The sequence below is a fragment of the Astatotilapia calliptera genome, chromosome 14 (assembly GCF_900246225.1).
Source record: "Astatotilapia calliptera chromosome 14, fAstCal1.2, whole genome shotgun sequence".
Lineage (NCBI taxonomy): Eukaryota > Metazoa > Chordata > Actinopteri > Cichliformes > Cichlidae > Astatotilapia > Astatotilapia calliptera.
Window position 1 is genome coordinate 37,451,501 of NC_039315.1, and position 15,715 is coordinate 37,467,215.

The 15,715-nt window shown below is 41.9% G+C and overlaps 1 protein-coding gene across 10 annotated transcripts in view; it reads right to left on the reverse strand.

Annotated features, from left to right (window-relative positions):
* bcas3 (BCAS3 microtubule associated cell migration factor) overlaps positions 1–15,715 on the reverse strand; it is a 315,169-nt gene that overhangs the window by 236,200 nt on the left and 63,254 nt on the right. For all 10 annotated transcript variants that reach the window (XM_026193347.1, XM_026193356.1, XM_026193348.1 and 7 more), the window contains exon 15: positions 13,660–13,987. In XM_026193347.1, the coding sequence (XP_026049132.1) occupies positions 13,660–13,987 (328 nt within the window). The remainder of the gene's footprint in view (positions 1–13,659; positions 13,988–15,715) is intronic.

The window sequence follows — 15,715 nt, forward strand, 5'->3', positions numbered from 1 at the left end:
CTTTTATCACAATCTTGCTGCATTTTAACTTTAAAGGCTTGCTGCGTGTCCTTACAGCGGGCATCTAAAATCATTTGAAATCATTTACAAGTGCAGAAAGAAAACAAGCGAAACGCAGAGCGAGTCTACTACAAAGAGAAAGACAAGGTAGACAGATGAGAAGCGCCTGGCAGACAGATAGCTCTAGACGGAGGCCATGATTTGATTAATGACTGGGGCGTGATGTACCCAAGCACTGATACATGACATCCCCATGGAAAGAAGATCCATCAATGCAAATCCAGCTCCGTTGCCGTCATCCAGAGAAAAACCTTGACCCTGGCGAAAAGTCATACCAACACCTGACCCTCGCCTTTCTTTCTCCCCTAATCCAACCATCCATCCAGCACTCCTGCATCCATCCTGCCTTGTCTCAACAGCATTTGCATTCTCTTCTCACATTAAGCCTCTCTCTCTATCCTTCGCGCTCTTTCTCTCTCCTCAGCCTCCCCGTGTCACGCTATCTCATGTTTCTCTCCCCTCTTTTAATACCCTATTTGCATCCAATACAAGCAGGTGGCTTGCAACTTGGAGCCGATGTGCGAAAGGACAAGCTCTGAAGACTGTGCGCCCAAGCAAACACTGTGTCTTATTTGAATTGTTCTGCCAGAGAGGATATTTCAGTCGGTGGGGAAAAAAAAAAGCAAACTGCAATGGAGGGGAACTGAGATGGGGAGGCAACAGGTTAGGCAGGTGACATGTTGAGTGATGCTCGGGGAGCTAGGAGAGACCTTGGACTCGAGGATGATATTGCAGCTGTGAGACAGAGGGGCAGAGAAAGAGACGGAGACGGTGTCCCAGTAGGGGAATGCTTTTATGTTTTTTGCTTTTGAAGATATTTTTGGACAGAAGCTGATATTCCTCCTTTGCTTACTTCCCATCTCATGGTCAAAAAGATAAAAAGCCTCTGTCTTAATGCAAATAGCAGTCGTTTCAGCGTGTAATAAAAACTTCGCACGAGCTAAACAGGAGAATGGTTCTAGAGAATGTGTCTCGTCAGGGTGGGGGAAAAAATTTCTGCATTTGGATGATGGATCACTATCAGCCAGTAAAACTCTCATTGGGGATTAACGGCTGGGTGAGGCAGGTTTCATCACAGGATTTCATAAACAAACACACCAACAAGACTATACACGCTCAAACTGGATTTGAGCTTGATCCCACAGAGTGTAAAACTGCCAGCGCTCAAAGTGTTGAGCACAATTCTCTCACAGTGGAATTAATTGTGTGGTTGTCTGCAGACAGAACGACACCCACATACCGTCCAGTTTTTGACATGAACAATCACTTATTGCTCTGATACTCTGAACTCTTTGAAGGTCAAACAACCAATAACCCGATCATCTAGTTTGACTTAACAGCAATACACTTGAAATTGTGAATAGCTTTTATTTCTGTCAATAGCACTGTCTCCACTACACCCAGCACTGGGTGTATTTGGCTGAAGACTCTGTTTAAATCATTTTCCAGCTTTACTGTTACGAACTGGACAGACTTTGGCACGTTAAACTGTGTGGAGGAACTTTGGTCACACAGGAAGTGGATTTCACAGCCTACGTAAATTAGTTCTGGGTGTCAAACTTTACTTTGGTGCCAGAAACATGTCAATGGCGTAAACATCAAAATAGCCTCGAACGCTTTATATAGCCACAAACATATCAAAAGACGACATTATTTATATATAATCGCAACAATGCCAAATTTCCTCCATGAAGTGGGTGTAAATGCTGGCTCGCCGCTTTTCAATCAAGCATCTAAAGGGTGCGGGGGGTTTCTGGAGCTCCTCAGCCAGCTGAATGTAAATCTGTCCTTATACATAATCATCATTTTATTTACCCTAGTTTAAAGTTTTGGAAGTACATTAGTGTTACGCATGAAACTAATTTGATTTTTTAAGATCCAAATAAATAATTCCCACTAAAAGTTTTACTTTTGCTCATGCCTGATGATGAGTACCTTACCACTGCCCTGCTGTGGTCGTAGCTGTCTCTTTAATGCTGTGGCCGTTTCAGGTCATTCATTCATTTAGGCAAATCAATAAGCAGGCGTACTTTATGGAAATGTGTTTTTGTTTTCCCCCCATTCTTTTTGCATCAGTATGAGTTACCTTGATGTGACAGGTGGAAAACAGACACTTTGGTTATTGTTTATTCATTTTCAGCTATACTATGTATACATGTACTACATGTATGCAGACAATTCTTTTTTCCAACTGTAAAGCTAAAAGCATGTATTTATACGGTGAACTCCTGGCGAGTATATGTGAGTAAATGATGACATTGATGGAAAAGTACTGTGGATTTACAGGTCTGATCGAGGAAAGGAGACGAGGAACCATGGCACGAGTCACTAAACAGCAGAATTTGTTTTATTCTTCACTGACGGAGAAGCTTGCACTGATTCTGATATTTACACAAAGGGGTTACTTTAAAGAAGGAGTGATGGAGTTTATCAGATCAGCAGGTGTGCCAGAGCAAAAAGCAGCGAGGCCGTTTTCTGTTTATGGCCTAAATCTGCTGACGAGCATCACACTGGAAGGTTTCTCTGTAAACTTAAAAACATAGTAAAAGGTTTTTAATATGGGGTTTAAATTGGATTAATTTTATTAGCAGCAGTTAGAACATTTTATTTTATTATCATCAGTGATAAATCAATGATCCTCTTTTTGTTGCTTTTTAATTTCAATTTCATTAAAAGGTATTTTACATTTATAGGTTTCTAGTTACTGACACTTTAAATTTTATTTTTGCTAAATACAAATAAATGAAAAAAATGTCATTATTTAAAACACACAAATCATTTTAAAAAGTACTGCTTTACCATTAAAACATGGATACTGACTTTGATCTAGTATTTCAAGAAACCTCAAAGTAGCTCAGCAATAATTGACCAACAGCAGCTGACCTGTACCAATGTGTCCCCAAATTCTACCACCTGACAATGCAAGTTTCCCAGAAATGTGGTGAGAGATTAAAGCAGGGAAGAAGAAAATGCAGCTCTCCCATCTCCAACTCCCTAAGGAAGCATTATTAAAACACTCACTTCCACAGGAGGAGAAAGAGAGGGAGAGAGGAAAACCAGAAGGGAAGACAAGAAAGTGAGAGAAAAGGACTGTGGGGAAGAATAAAAAGGGTCAAACACAAAGGGGAGTAAAAAAGAAAGGAGAGGGGATCCCCCACTGGACAGAGTAAAAACAAATTAAAAGAGCCCTTATAAAACACAGATGCTGCAAAGAAAATAAACTTCACGAGATTTACTGTTTTGCAAAGGAATCGGAAGACTGGTGGAAAAGCCATCAGTCAGAACGCTTTGTTTCTCCTTCCTTCTTTCGTTCTCTCTCAGGTAATGTTGCTGAGGTATCTATCTCCTCGGTTTTCCCTTTCCACCTCTCTCTCTTTTCTCTTTGTACAGTGATCTCGCTCGTCTGCTATTTTCAGTCAGAGTTAAGAGTCGAGGTCAGGGCGGCCTGTGTGAAAATGGCTTCCTGCCCGGTCTCCAGCTCCCAAACCGCAAGCTAACGGGGGGCTTTTATTAACGGCCCTATTTGGGAAAATTTTTTGAACATTTTGTATTTTTATTGAAGTTTCTCATGTCAGGAAGCTTAGAAAAACAGACACTCGACAAGAGCAAAAATAGAAAAAAAAGCCCAAACACGATTCTTTTCTTTCTTAAATTCCAATGAACAAACACCAGAGGTAAAAAAAAAAAGAAAGAAAGAAAGAAAGAAAGGAAGAAGAAGCAAGGCTTTTAGTGTCAGACATGCTCCGTACGGCCAAGGAGCAGTTTGTTCAGAGCTTAGAGCAGTCGGTTCTGTAATGAAGAGGGAAAAAAGCAGCAGGCAGGAGGGAAAAAAACCAACAAAAAACACAGAAACACAGAAGCGGAACGTGTCCACGTCTAACAACACATATGTGCATTTCTAACTAACAACTATCAGGTGAAAGGAATGCACACAAATACAAAAACACGCACAAACAGCACCCTGAAATCAGATCCGCAAGTTTACAGCATGTCAGTATTTACAAGGCTTCATCAGACGGGACTGAGTCGCCAGCAAGAGGAGCTGAGTGGGGGGGTTACACGGCTCCAGTGGATCGGATGACACCCCACACTTCAACCATATGTGTGTGTTTGAGTGTGTATCTATCATCTGATTCGGGTGAAGGAGTAAAGATGGGATGGGTTATGGCAATCGTTAGACGTTAGAGAAACCAGAACGAGGTTTGTAAGGTGTCCTGCTGCACATGAAAAGCAAACATCTCCGTTAGACGAGAAAGAATTTGACTGAATGCTTAAAAATCTCAGTAGAAAAATCTGCAACAAATTAACTAATTTAGCAACAACAATCAAAGCAGTATGAAGAGTGTGAACCTAAAATTGCGCTTTTTGTAAGTAAAACTTTTTGTATTATTTTAATAATAGCAGGCATGTTTCCGTCGGGCCAAAATGGTTTTAAATAAAAAAATTTGCAAGCAAAAAATTATAGGAAAAATGAAATCAGATGCAAAAAAATATTCACCTTTGTGTGTGGCCAGGTATTAAGATACACTTTCAGTATGTATTTCCCCCCGTTGCCATTAATAGATTCCAACAGTTGCTCCAAAAATAAATAAATAAATACACAAATAAATAAATACAACTGTGTTAGCGTACATGATTAAAAACAGATCAGCGTATGCCCGGAGCTAAATGAGGAAAAGCTGACCTTCCTGGTCAGAGAGGAGACTGGCTGCGTCCGTCACTCTGTCTGCCTCTAAATGCCTCTCCTTTTATAACCTCGCGGTCCAAAGGAGAGGAAACAATAAGACAGACAGAGAGGAGATAATGAGACGTCTGCATTACTGTGACAGCCGCCTCACGCTGCATTCACGAGCCAATGGCAGAAACTCGTGAAGTCCAGCTAAAACGATTAACATATCCTCGCCATCATCGTGTTTTCATTCCTGCAGAGTTCAGTCTCCTCTCTTCTTGAAGGAGGTTGGTATTTTAATTATTTTGTCAAAGCGGTGCCTGTCTTTTTTCGTCTGCACTAATGGACCAGCATCCACCACCTACAGCAGTTAAACACGTGCAAACAGAAACGTGGAAAGTCGGTGCAGACGTGCTTTTCTCCCCATCTCGTGCTGATTGGCTTTTTTTGCGGTTCTGCTGGTAACAACCTGCAGGCCGCTATGATCTGGGTTCAGCAGGCAGAATTTTGACTTCCCAGTCTAAATAAACAGCATGTCAAAAACACTTAGTCCACGAGCAAACAACGAATCTGAGGGCAAAGCAGGGAAAGGTTTCTTTCAGGTTAATACACGCTTCTTTATTTTTAAGGACTACAAAGACGCGGCGTCGCTTGTGCACCTTTAAACTCAAATCAGCTTGGTTTGAATTATGAAGAAAAAGAAATGAATCTGAGAGACATTTTTTAGCAGCAACAGCATGTTTGACATTTTTTTAATGCATATTTTACACGGGCACACACCCTGCATTAAAAAGATGACCGAACAGAAACGTCTTGAAGGATTTAAGCTTCAGAATTCATATAGAAATGATTTTTAAGCATAAGGATCCAAGTGCTGCACAGAACAAAAGCAGGATGTAAAATCTATCGATTTCTGTGACAATGGACGGCTTTGGCTTTTCAGAGCGTGTGCTATTCACATGGCAGGCAATAAGCTGTAAGCCACAAGTGCTGCCTGTGTGTAATGGCAAGCCAGCTTTATTTCTTTATCTCTACCTTACAATTTTGCAAATCAAATAATGATGAGTGCAGCCAGTGACGAGAGGGTTAGTGGCTACGGAGGCTGAGTTATTAGGGTTCCTATAAAGAGGACAGAGGTCTCTGGCGGAGCCCAAATGCTGGCCAAGATACATATTCCTTGCACTGTGTATTTTTGGTTGGTTTAAAAGCCTTAAAAGTAGAGGGGAAGGCTAATTTTCAGGGTAAACAGCTTGTTCGATTGCTGTGTGGTTTTACGCTGAGCTCTCCGTTTATTGACTCAAGCCAAGCTGGGCTCTGGCTCCTGCGACGACCGCAGGGAGAATCCTGCCGCCGGAGCCGGCAACAAACACGATCCGCAAACACTAGCTTACCTTTGATGGCACACGACTGTTAAATCAAATGTACTGAGTAATGTACAAATCCTCTTGACTGCATGGCAGGTCGAGGGAAAAATGCTTTTAAAAGAACATCTGCTCCTTGTAGGAAGCCATTTGCCAATTCCTATTTCCTGCTGACAAGTAATTTGTCATTTCAATTATTAAGATCTATACAGTAGGATTTAGAGGTGAAGCTGGTTTCTGTGTCACCAATAAAAGAGGCGAATTATGAAAACAAAGGCAGCTCAGAGAAGAAATAAAGTGTCTTCGCTGTTATATAAAATATCTCATTTCAAATGTAACTGCGTCTTTCTCGTTTTCTAAATATGTTAAAACTGAAAAGGAGAAGAGAGGTCGAGAAGAGGCCCCACATTCACCAGATAAGTGTTTAGACTGCCTTTTAAAAAAAACACAACCTACAAAGGAGGGCTGCAAGTTGTTTTAGCTGGAGGAAGTGACCATTCATAAAAAAGGGTCCAGAGAAATTACCCTGCTTTCTCTGTGTTGTTAGATTTGTATCAAGGCGAAATCCTTGCAGCAACAAGTCAGGCTTTACGAGTCCTTTCCTCTCTGTGCGTCTCTCTTTGCGGAGCACGGCCTGCCTGCTCTGCTCCTCCCTCTGCAGAGTGTCGGCAATCCTGACCACACAGCGCCACACGGAGGATCATTGTGGTAATAAAACAGCGTCTTCACCTCTATAATCATTTTATTATTCAAAAGTTTATTCTGTCTTATTCTACTGTCTGACTGATACTTCCCAAATGATCAATGACTCTGATCTATTTCCAACTTTCAGCTGAGACACAGAAGCACGATACAAATGTCTCAGGATAAAGAACAGGAAGTAATGTTGCAGTCATTGATAAAATGTCAGAACTTCATGTCAGGGGAGAGTGCTACCATGTGCATCCTTGTGTTGTTGTTGGGTGTACAGAAAATGTAGGACAAGGTCAAAGAAAGGTAAGAAACTGATAAACTCGGTCCTGTCAACTACAGCACAGCGAGGTCACAGACGCATGCAGAGGCTCAACTCACTTTTGCTGACCCAGTGAACCTAAAATTATTTTTTATGTCCATTCTAAAAGTTACTGGAAAGTTTTAAATATCAACAGATATTATTTCTGCTGGAGAACTTTTTTTCATACATTTGAAAAGTACAAAGTATTATCTATCTGAGAAAATTCGAAATCTGTCCCCTCCACGAGTTATTTCATTTATAAAAGTTTAATATGGTTCATCATGTTCTTTTGTACATAACTATGTTTAATTTTAAAAATGAACATGAGTTTCAATATAAACCAATGAAAAAAAATATGGCTGGTTATAAGCTGATGTTGGAGACAATGTGACAAATCAGTGAATAAATGTAACAAGTTCAAGTCTTTCATTTTAGGCATCAAACAGACTGACTGATAAAAAAAAACAACGCTTTTTGGATTGTTACAGGGGACAAGGGATCGAGCAGGCTTAGCATTTCTGCTGCAATATATTTGACCATCCTTTTACTACACGTGAGAATGAACGGCACCAAATGGCTGGAAAGTATGTGTCCACTCATTTGTGAGGTTGGACATGCGTCAGCTAAATATCGCTGATATCTGGGTGAGGTCAGTAGCCGTGGAGATGGTATAGATGGTATAACCACATCAGAGAGTAAATTAAAAAAGAATAAAATAAAAATCTGAAATGGCATGCATGTGGTCCCTTTGCAAATGCTGGCTAGCTCAGCCTCAGGCCGGACAGCGATCCAAGGCGGACAGCTCATTATGACGACTAAAGTCTGGACAAGTAATCCATCCGACTGGTTCGTGCAGTTTACACGTTACTGAAATTAAAATCCCGACCTCCTCTGTTAAAGCCATCTATCGTATCTTGCGAAACTTTCTAGATTTTCTGTCTGTACGCTGCGACTGTTTGACTTAAGGTAAACTATACTGTTAAAAACAGGGTCAGCGCGAGGCCGTGCACATACGTGTCACACACCAGCAGTTATGAGGTAATGTTTCCTTGGCATCGGCTTCAGCAGAGCGTTGGTGTTTTTCACCACAGGACGATGACTGACGAAGGGGAGCGCTGGAGGAGGAGGAGGGCGAGATAAAACAAAAGTCCAAACCCAAATAAGCAACCCGTCAGCCTCTAATAGCAGAAAGGAAGTGTCCCTTTATCAACAAGTGAATTAACAGTTTCCCGTCACACCTTGTTTTTCGCCTCCCCCTCTTTCTCTGAACCAGCGCCAGGGCCCAGATGGCCCTATGATCGGACCACCAGGGCTCCTGCTTTGCGGGGAAACAAATCTGCTGCACTGACTAATAGCCCTGTGTTGATGTTTTATGGTTGGGAAGTGTATTACTGGTGCTATGTATACAATGAAAGGCACCCAAGCATGTGAAAAAATGCACACCAAGTCATAACTGTCATAAACATGTTGCAGAAAAGGGGAAAGCCAGGACATTTCACAGCATTTCATGTGGACAGTAGAAAAACTGACCCTCAGTCAGCAGATAAAAACCTCATCTCTAGGTATTGCTCAGAACTATGGCGCAGTAAAAATATGAAGTCAAAGCAAAGCGAAAATCAAAGAGGGTTTTTAGATTATTATGATCAAGCTGCTTTTTTTCCTCCACACACTGCTGTATTATACAGTACTGTGGTTGGAGCTGAAAGACATCTGAATAATAAAACGTCTGCAGTGGCTGCCATATGCCTGGTATAGCCTCAATAACCTCTGCCCTGTGCACAGAATATGCACTTACTAATCTAGCCTTGTATGAGCTGCGCCGCAGACAAACCACACTTTTACAGCATGGGACGCTCACATTATGGGTCATCACCTCAAATGACAATACATCGATCGCACAGAGGACAGGCTTTGGGGAGAGAAAAAAGTACTGTACACAAGGACATAAATAGCCATTTCAGATTTTAACAGTGACAAGAAGCCAGCCAATTGCAGGCTCTATTTTTAGGTGTGCCGGTGGCCTGAGGCTGGCAGCTTTGAGAAGGATGTGTACTTTTCTACAGTTCCTTCCCAAAAATCAACGCTGTCCTCGCTGGCGACAATCACAGGGCAGCTGTTGTGGCTAGGTGGCCCGGCCCCAGCTTGCCTCACCCTGCTGCTTTGTGCCAGCCTAAGAAAACCGTCTTTGCTACCCAAAATTCACACCCAGCCAGCAAAAACAGGCCGGAAGGTAAACACAAAAGCAAATGTGATTCGATGTGTTTGCATCCGGTGAAAATTATGGAGTTTTATCAACGCTGGTGGCGGTAGGGGCTGCATTTCTAAATTTACATGAGGCAGGATGCCTCGGAGCCAATTTATCTTCAAAAAAACCAAAAACAGACAGACAGAGAAAGAGAGAGAGACCTAAATGACCTTCCTCCACAGGTCACAACTGATAATGAATTACTGAAATAGGCACTTTTTGGCAATTCTTAAATTGATGTCATGTCAAACCCGACTTTAATTTCCTGAAACCTTTTGAACATTACAGTGAAGTCAAACTTTCTCCAAAGGGAAAAAGCGGCTCATTTTTATATATCTTACCACAGGTAGACACTATCTTTTTCAAATGTACACACACACCTAGACACGCACACACAGAGTTAGGCATCCCTGTGTGGACTAATTGTTGACAGGTGGCCCTAATGTTCTCCTTTGAAACCAAAGTGTGATTTACGACCACGCTCCCCGAGACCCCGGCTTTCAGCACCGCTACTACAAACTTATCTTTTTCTCCCTGCTTCTGTCGCCTACCCCCTCCCACTTTTATTCCTTCTGCTCTATCTCTTCTTCATTTTTCCTCAATTGCACCTCATTACTTTGCTAAGTCACTTTCACCTCCGAGCCCACTTTGATGTTTCTGTGCTTCTCTGTCTCTCATCGCAGCACAGCAGTGACTCTCCAGACATCCTTTTAATGTTTGATGAACTATTTTTCACACCGTGGAGGAATGTGTCCATGCATGTACGTGTGTGTGTGTGTGTGTGTGTGTGGTGGGGGGTTGGGGAGCTACACGAGGAAGACAGGAAGGACAAAGAAAGCAAGGGCACTCAGGAGAGTGTATGTAAGACCTGACCCTGAAACCTCATGTGCCAGTCCAGCATCTTCGATCAACTATTTGAAGACTTTTGGGCCGCACAATGCTGGGCGTAGGATGAGAGACATGGATCATCTATAATATTTCCATCTATAATATTTATGACAATTATTGCTATTATTCAGAAAAATAGCCTGTGTTCAATATTGTGAAACACCTAAAAATTGAATGGATTTCATTATAACGACGCTAAACCCTCCAAATATTTATTCTGTCTTTTAGCAGTCCAGCCGATTGACCTCGAGCAGCAGTAATCTGCTATAGTGCCCAACAAACTCAAACACATTTTCAAATACGTGTTTTTAAACTGTGTATAATTTGCACAAACAAACAGACAAAGGTAAAAGACTGAGACCAGACTACGGTGTCACATTTCTGCCGTATGTGAGCATCCAAGTAGTCCAGTGATAGGAATCGGTGCCTCCACAGCAGCAACCGATAATATGGTATGAAACAGTGTTTACGTTGATGCCACAGTGTAACGCACTTACTGAAGCGGTAAATTACGGAGGGTGTGACTGCACTCAGAGTGACCAATCTTAGCAGACGAGCAGCCGTACCTCATGAACCACAGCAGGAAAAACAGGAACAGGAGAGAACAGCATCGAATCAACTGAACTCAGAACTACAAGGCTTGTAATGCCTCTGGGTTAAACAGATGTTTCATATTGACAGTTCAAATAAGTGAACGAAAAACACTGCAACAACATCCACTGAGCTAATAACATCCAGCAAAAGATAAAGTGAGGTGAGTTCATCTGATATGGCATTGGGAATACATCAGATAAAAACAAAAAGCCTGGTCACAGGATACAGTGAGAAAATTGTTAGATATGATAAGACACGATTTTAAATATTTATCTTCCAACTGCAAGAGGTTAGGTTCAAACAAAACTGCCCATCTAAATATTTTACTTCAGCACATTAACACTTTTTGCTGGAACACAACGTGGGATAAATAACAGTGTCTCTCTTAAATAAAAAGAAAGATGTGTACATATCCAAAGGAGTACACTGCTCTGTGGAATAGATCACACATCTGCTTGCATGACCTTCACTTTTGAAGTTAACGAACTGCTTGTTACAGTATTTTAAAGTTCAGGAGCTTGTTTCCACGGCAGTAAGATGAAAAGTATGTCACGAAAAAACATGACTTAAGTTTTCAAACCTCTTCTACTATAGCATGCAGAATTACCCACCAATCGATTCCCAGTCATGTGGTTCTCTGAAGTGTTTATCAAGTTATCCACCCGCTACTGGCAGCAGCACATTTATCAAAGCTCAGCGATATTCCAGGAAGACCATGACTCATAGAAACTGTGATAATTTACTCCCAGTAACACCTTTGGGGTCAAACAGTGCAGGTTACACAAAGTCTGTGTTTATCAGCGTGCATCTTTGCCAGAAAGGTACACACAGCTAGTGTGAGTGGCCTGCAATAGTGTTTGACAAACAAGGGAGACAAGGTTGTGGCAGAGTCCCTGGAAAAGTGGCTCTTGTGACAACCAGTCACTGGAAACACAAACACACATGCACACAGACACACACAGACTCCACTGCAGCAATCTCTAACCTGAAGTAACACTCCATTTAGCTCACCATTTTTATATCGCTGCACAATCACGACAAAATACTTGCAGACGGAGAGATACTTGCTGAAAAAGAGCGACTGTCGTGCTTACAGTCGTCATGTGGACAGAAACACATCTCTAGGTGAATGCAAAGGTTGCCCCCTCCCTGCTTAACGTGTTAGAGGGTGGCAAGAGGGGATGGGCAATAAGTCTACGCCGTATGTACGCAGTAACTGCAGACCCGTCTGAAGACCTGTGTCGTCACCGCTGTCCCAGGAATGTCACCAACTGTTGCGTTAATGGAGGCCACAGCTACTGTGATTGGCCTGCTCAGTACAGTTGTTTCCTCTTATGCATTTCTGCTGCAGTTTTCAAAAGGAACTGTGAGAGAAAAATAACCGTTGCCTCAAATATAAGGAACAACAATCATACCCTCAATACAAGGACTCGGAGACAACAGCAGATTCCTGGTTGGAGATTTCATGTCTGAACAAACAACATACAGATTTGCCTACGGAAAAAAAACATGACCACAACAAAGTGTGGGGACCCAGGAGGGAAAAGGCCCAGTACTGCATTTGTTTCTATTATGGCTAGAACAGCATATAACACCAGGCCACAGCCACAAGGTAATTAACACATAAAACACCACCCACAAGTATAAATGCTGGGAACGGCATTGGCCACTTGGTTAGGTTATATCTTAGATTATACAAAGATTCTCTGCAGAAGTTGAAAAGAGTGTAAGTGAGCAACACTAACGTGGCCGCTAAGGCATTACTAACAAAACCTGCTGTTTGTAAACTATGTTGTTGATGTAATTGTCAACTGATCATTAAAAACAGTCAACCTGAAGCTTTTTAATATGTTCGTCTGAAACAGGTCTGTGTTGTAAATGAGACAGAGTCTCAGTGGAACTTCCTGTATAAATAAAGGTTCAATAAATCAAAATTAAAAATGAATCTGACAACAGGTAATTTAAGTCATTTATGATGTAAACACATTACACACTGATTTCAGCACTCGGTATGTGAGGATATAACTGTATCAAAACTTCATGGGTCAGTATGTACCTTATTTTTGAAGTTGCGAAAAGTAAATGAGTAAACTAACAGAAACAAGTTTTTGGATTTCCTGTTAACTTATATAAACTCTCTATGACGTTTGCTGCCAGATTAAATTATTCTCAAAAATGGGGGCTGGAAAAAAACCCTCATAGAGAGTCTAATGAACTTTCGAGGCTAAACTTCCAAGTATATCACAGCTGGTAAACAGTTCTGGGTGGAATCTGTGGTCTGTTCTAAGGATGTGAATGTGTCAACATAACCAGACTAGATGAGAATTACTGTTTAGTTCACAGAGATTACAGAACTGAGGAAGCTGCTTGTCATCTAGCTTTGGAACAATCATGTATTACATCACGACTAACACATTTATTACTCACTGTGACAACTCACTAATATACAGAGTGTATCAAAAAGAATAATCCAGTTTTAAAAAGCTCTATTTTTTAAGAAATGGACATAGAAGCCAAGTAAGTAATTTTTGAAACATGTGGCTGAATATAAAGTTTTACATACAAAACTCAAAATGTTCACAGGTGCTCAGTGTGTCCCCTCTGGAAGCGGCATATGTCCACACAGTACTCACACCCGTCTGAGCATGTCAGGAGTCACAGCTGTTGCTATGCTACCAACCGGCAACCACTTAAAACTCCTAAATCTGCTCTTCCTAACAGTTTTCATTGTTACCAGTTGTGTGTATGTATTCTTCTGACCACAACTCTACTGCTGAGACGCCAACTTGGACTTCTAAAACTGAAACATCAATAAGCGTCTCACTTCTTCACCCTCCCAGCTCCTTACCATGTAATGGAGACCCTGAGGGGCTACTGGACAGGCCAGGTATGGGGCTACAGCGCCCACCGATGCCTCCTCCACCTAAGATGCAGCCACTTCCTGCGAGACTTCCTGCTCCTCCTCCTAAAGCAGCTGCCCTGTTCAGCTCCTGTTCAATCTCCTCCAATCCAGCGCTCTTTTGAAAGCGCGACATCCGGTTTACCACACGTGGGGACATGTGAGTCCGGGCACACGGTGCACCGCCGTAGGGGTTGATGGGAAATACATGTGTGGTGCCACGGAGGGTGCTGACGGCTACCCAGCGACTGTCCTGGCTGAAACACATGTCCTGTACCTGGATCCAGACAGGTGAAAAAAAAATCAGACAAAAAACAGAGCAGATAAATGTCACACCATAAGCATAAGTAGTGGAAATGTTGACACATACCACATAAAACTTTCTTTCTGAAAATTCCATTAAAGTGTAAAGGCTGGTCGACGTGTAAAAACTGGAGAGAATGTTTTTGTGTTAGTCTAAACCATCTCACATCCTCAGGGATCAGTCATTGGGCATCTTTTCTCTGTATCTGCAGCCCCTCAGTTTCATTCTTAGAAGCCACTTCTATGTGGATGATCCTCGGGTGCATACGCTCCTAAAACAGAACGATGCCTACTCCATACAAACTACACACTGAGTGACTTGAGAAACTAAGTACTTGGAGGGTGGTAAACCTCCTAAATTTTTGGTCCTAATATCACTGGTGGGATGGCTCTGGGACAGTGTGGAAAGCCTACTGTCCCAAACATGGGTTTACAGTGGACCTTGATTTTAGATTTGCTGGTCAGAGAAGATACAGTGTTGAAATGAAGCTTCTTTCAGCTGAGACAGTTGGCAAAGATAAAAAGCTTTTCCACACTGGCATATTATCATTTGTGCACAATTCAAAATAATCCCATCTGTGAATATGGTCAAAGAGAGAGGCCTGGGCTTCTCTGCTGTCCCTCGGACCCAGACCTGTGGCAGAAAGTGGATGGATGGTCTCAAAATAACTTGATGAATGTGTAAAATATATTTACATGCCTGCGTATTTTATTCAGCACAGAAACATGGACGCAAAAGTAAACTACTCCAAAGTGCAACTAACTCTAGTGTGACTGGGCTATAGTGTTAATCGCAGAGATCAAGAGATATGACTGAGATGTCGACTAGCCTGACAGAAACAGACAACAGTTTTTGCAAGAGGTGACAATAAGATATGAGATTGTTTGGCGATAAAATAAATGACCAAGAAAAATGGCATCCTTATTTAGTTGCTCTTCTCCAACACTCAGGGAGCAGACATTCAAGAGAAGATAGGATCTCCCCGAGCACGTCAGACATGCAGGAAACCAGACAAATAGGCTGCATGAGACAATACAAGCACTGGAGAGTGGGAGCGAGAAAATGAAAAGACAAAGAGATAAGGTGACAGACCGATGAAATGATTGTGCGCTGAAACTGCATCTATCACTTGGCATGCCTTTAAAAAAATAAAAATAATAATAATACATATATCTATTATATCTATATGGCAGGCTGGAGAGTGTAGATCCAGGAGAAAGTTTACAAGAGGAATGCCTGGCTCCTCAGTCAGCCAGCCAAAGAGAAAGCTCTGTCCCTCCAGGCCTTTCTAATCTTTTGCCAGGTCAGACGAGGTAATTGTCCCCAGCAATGACAGTTAATGGGGCATCCTCTGCATACCAGACAGTTACTTTACTTTACAAAGATGACTGAAAGAGGAGGGCTGACCTCTGCTGTAGCTTATAAGAGATGACTCAGAGATGAGAAAGGGCTACTTTGTGTGTGTTGTAATTGGTCATAATAGACCTGTCAGGGCTCCAACAGTAAATGGGTCCTGGATATCATGGCCAAATCCATTTCGATCAGGTGGGGGATTACCTGAAGGGTGGCTATAATTGTACTTTCATGGTGTGACAACCATCCACATATCAAACATTTGTCAAATGTTATCTCAAAAAGGCGGAATGCATCTGCTTTCAGTCACATGCAAGGGCTGATGTGGAGGTAGCACATTCCTGAAAG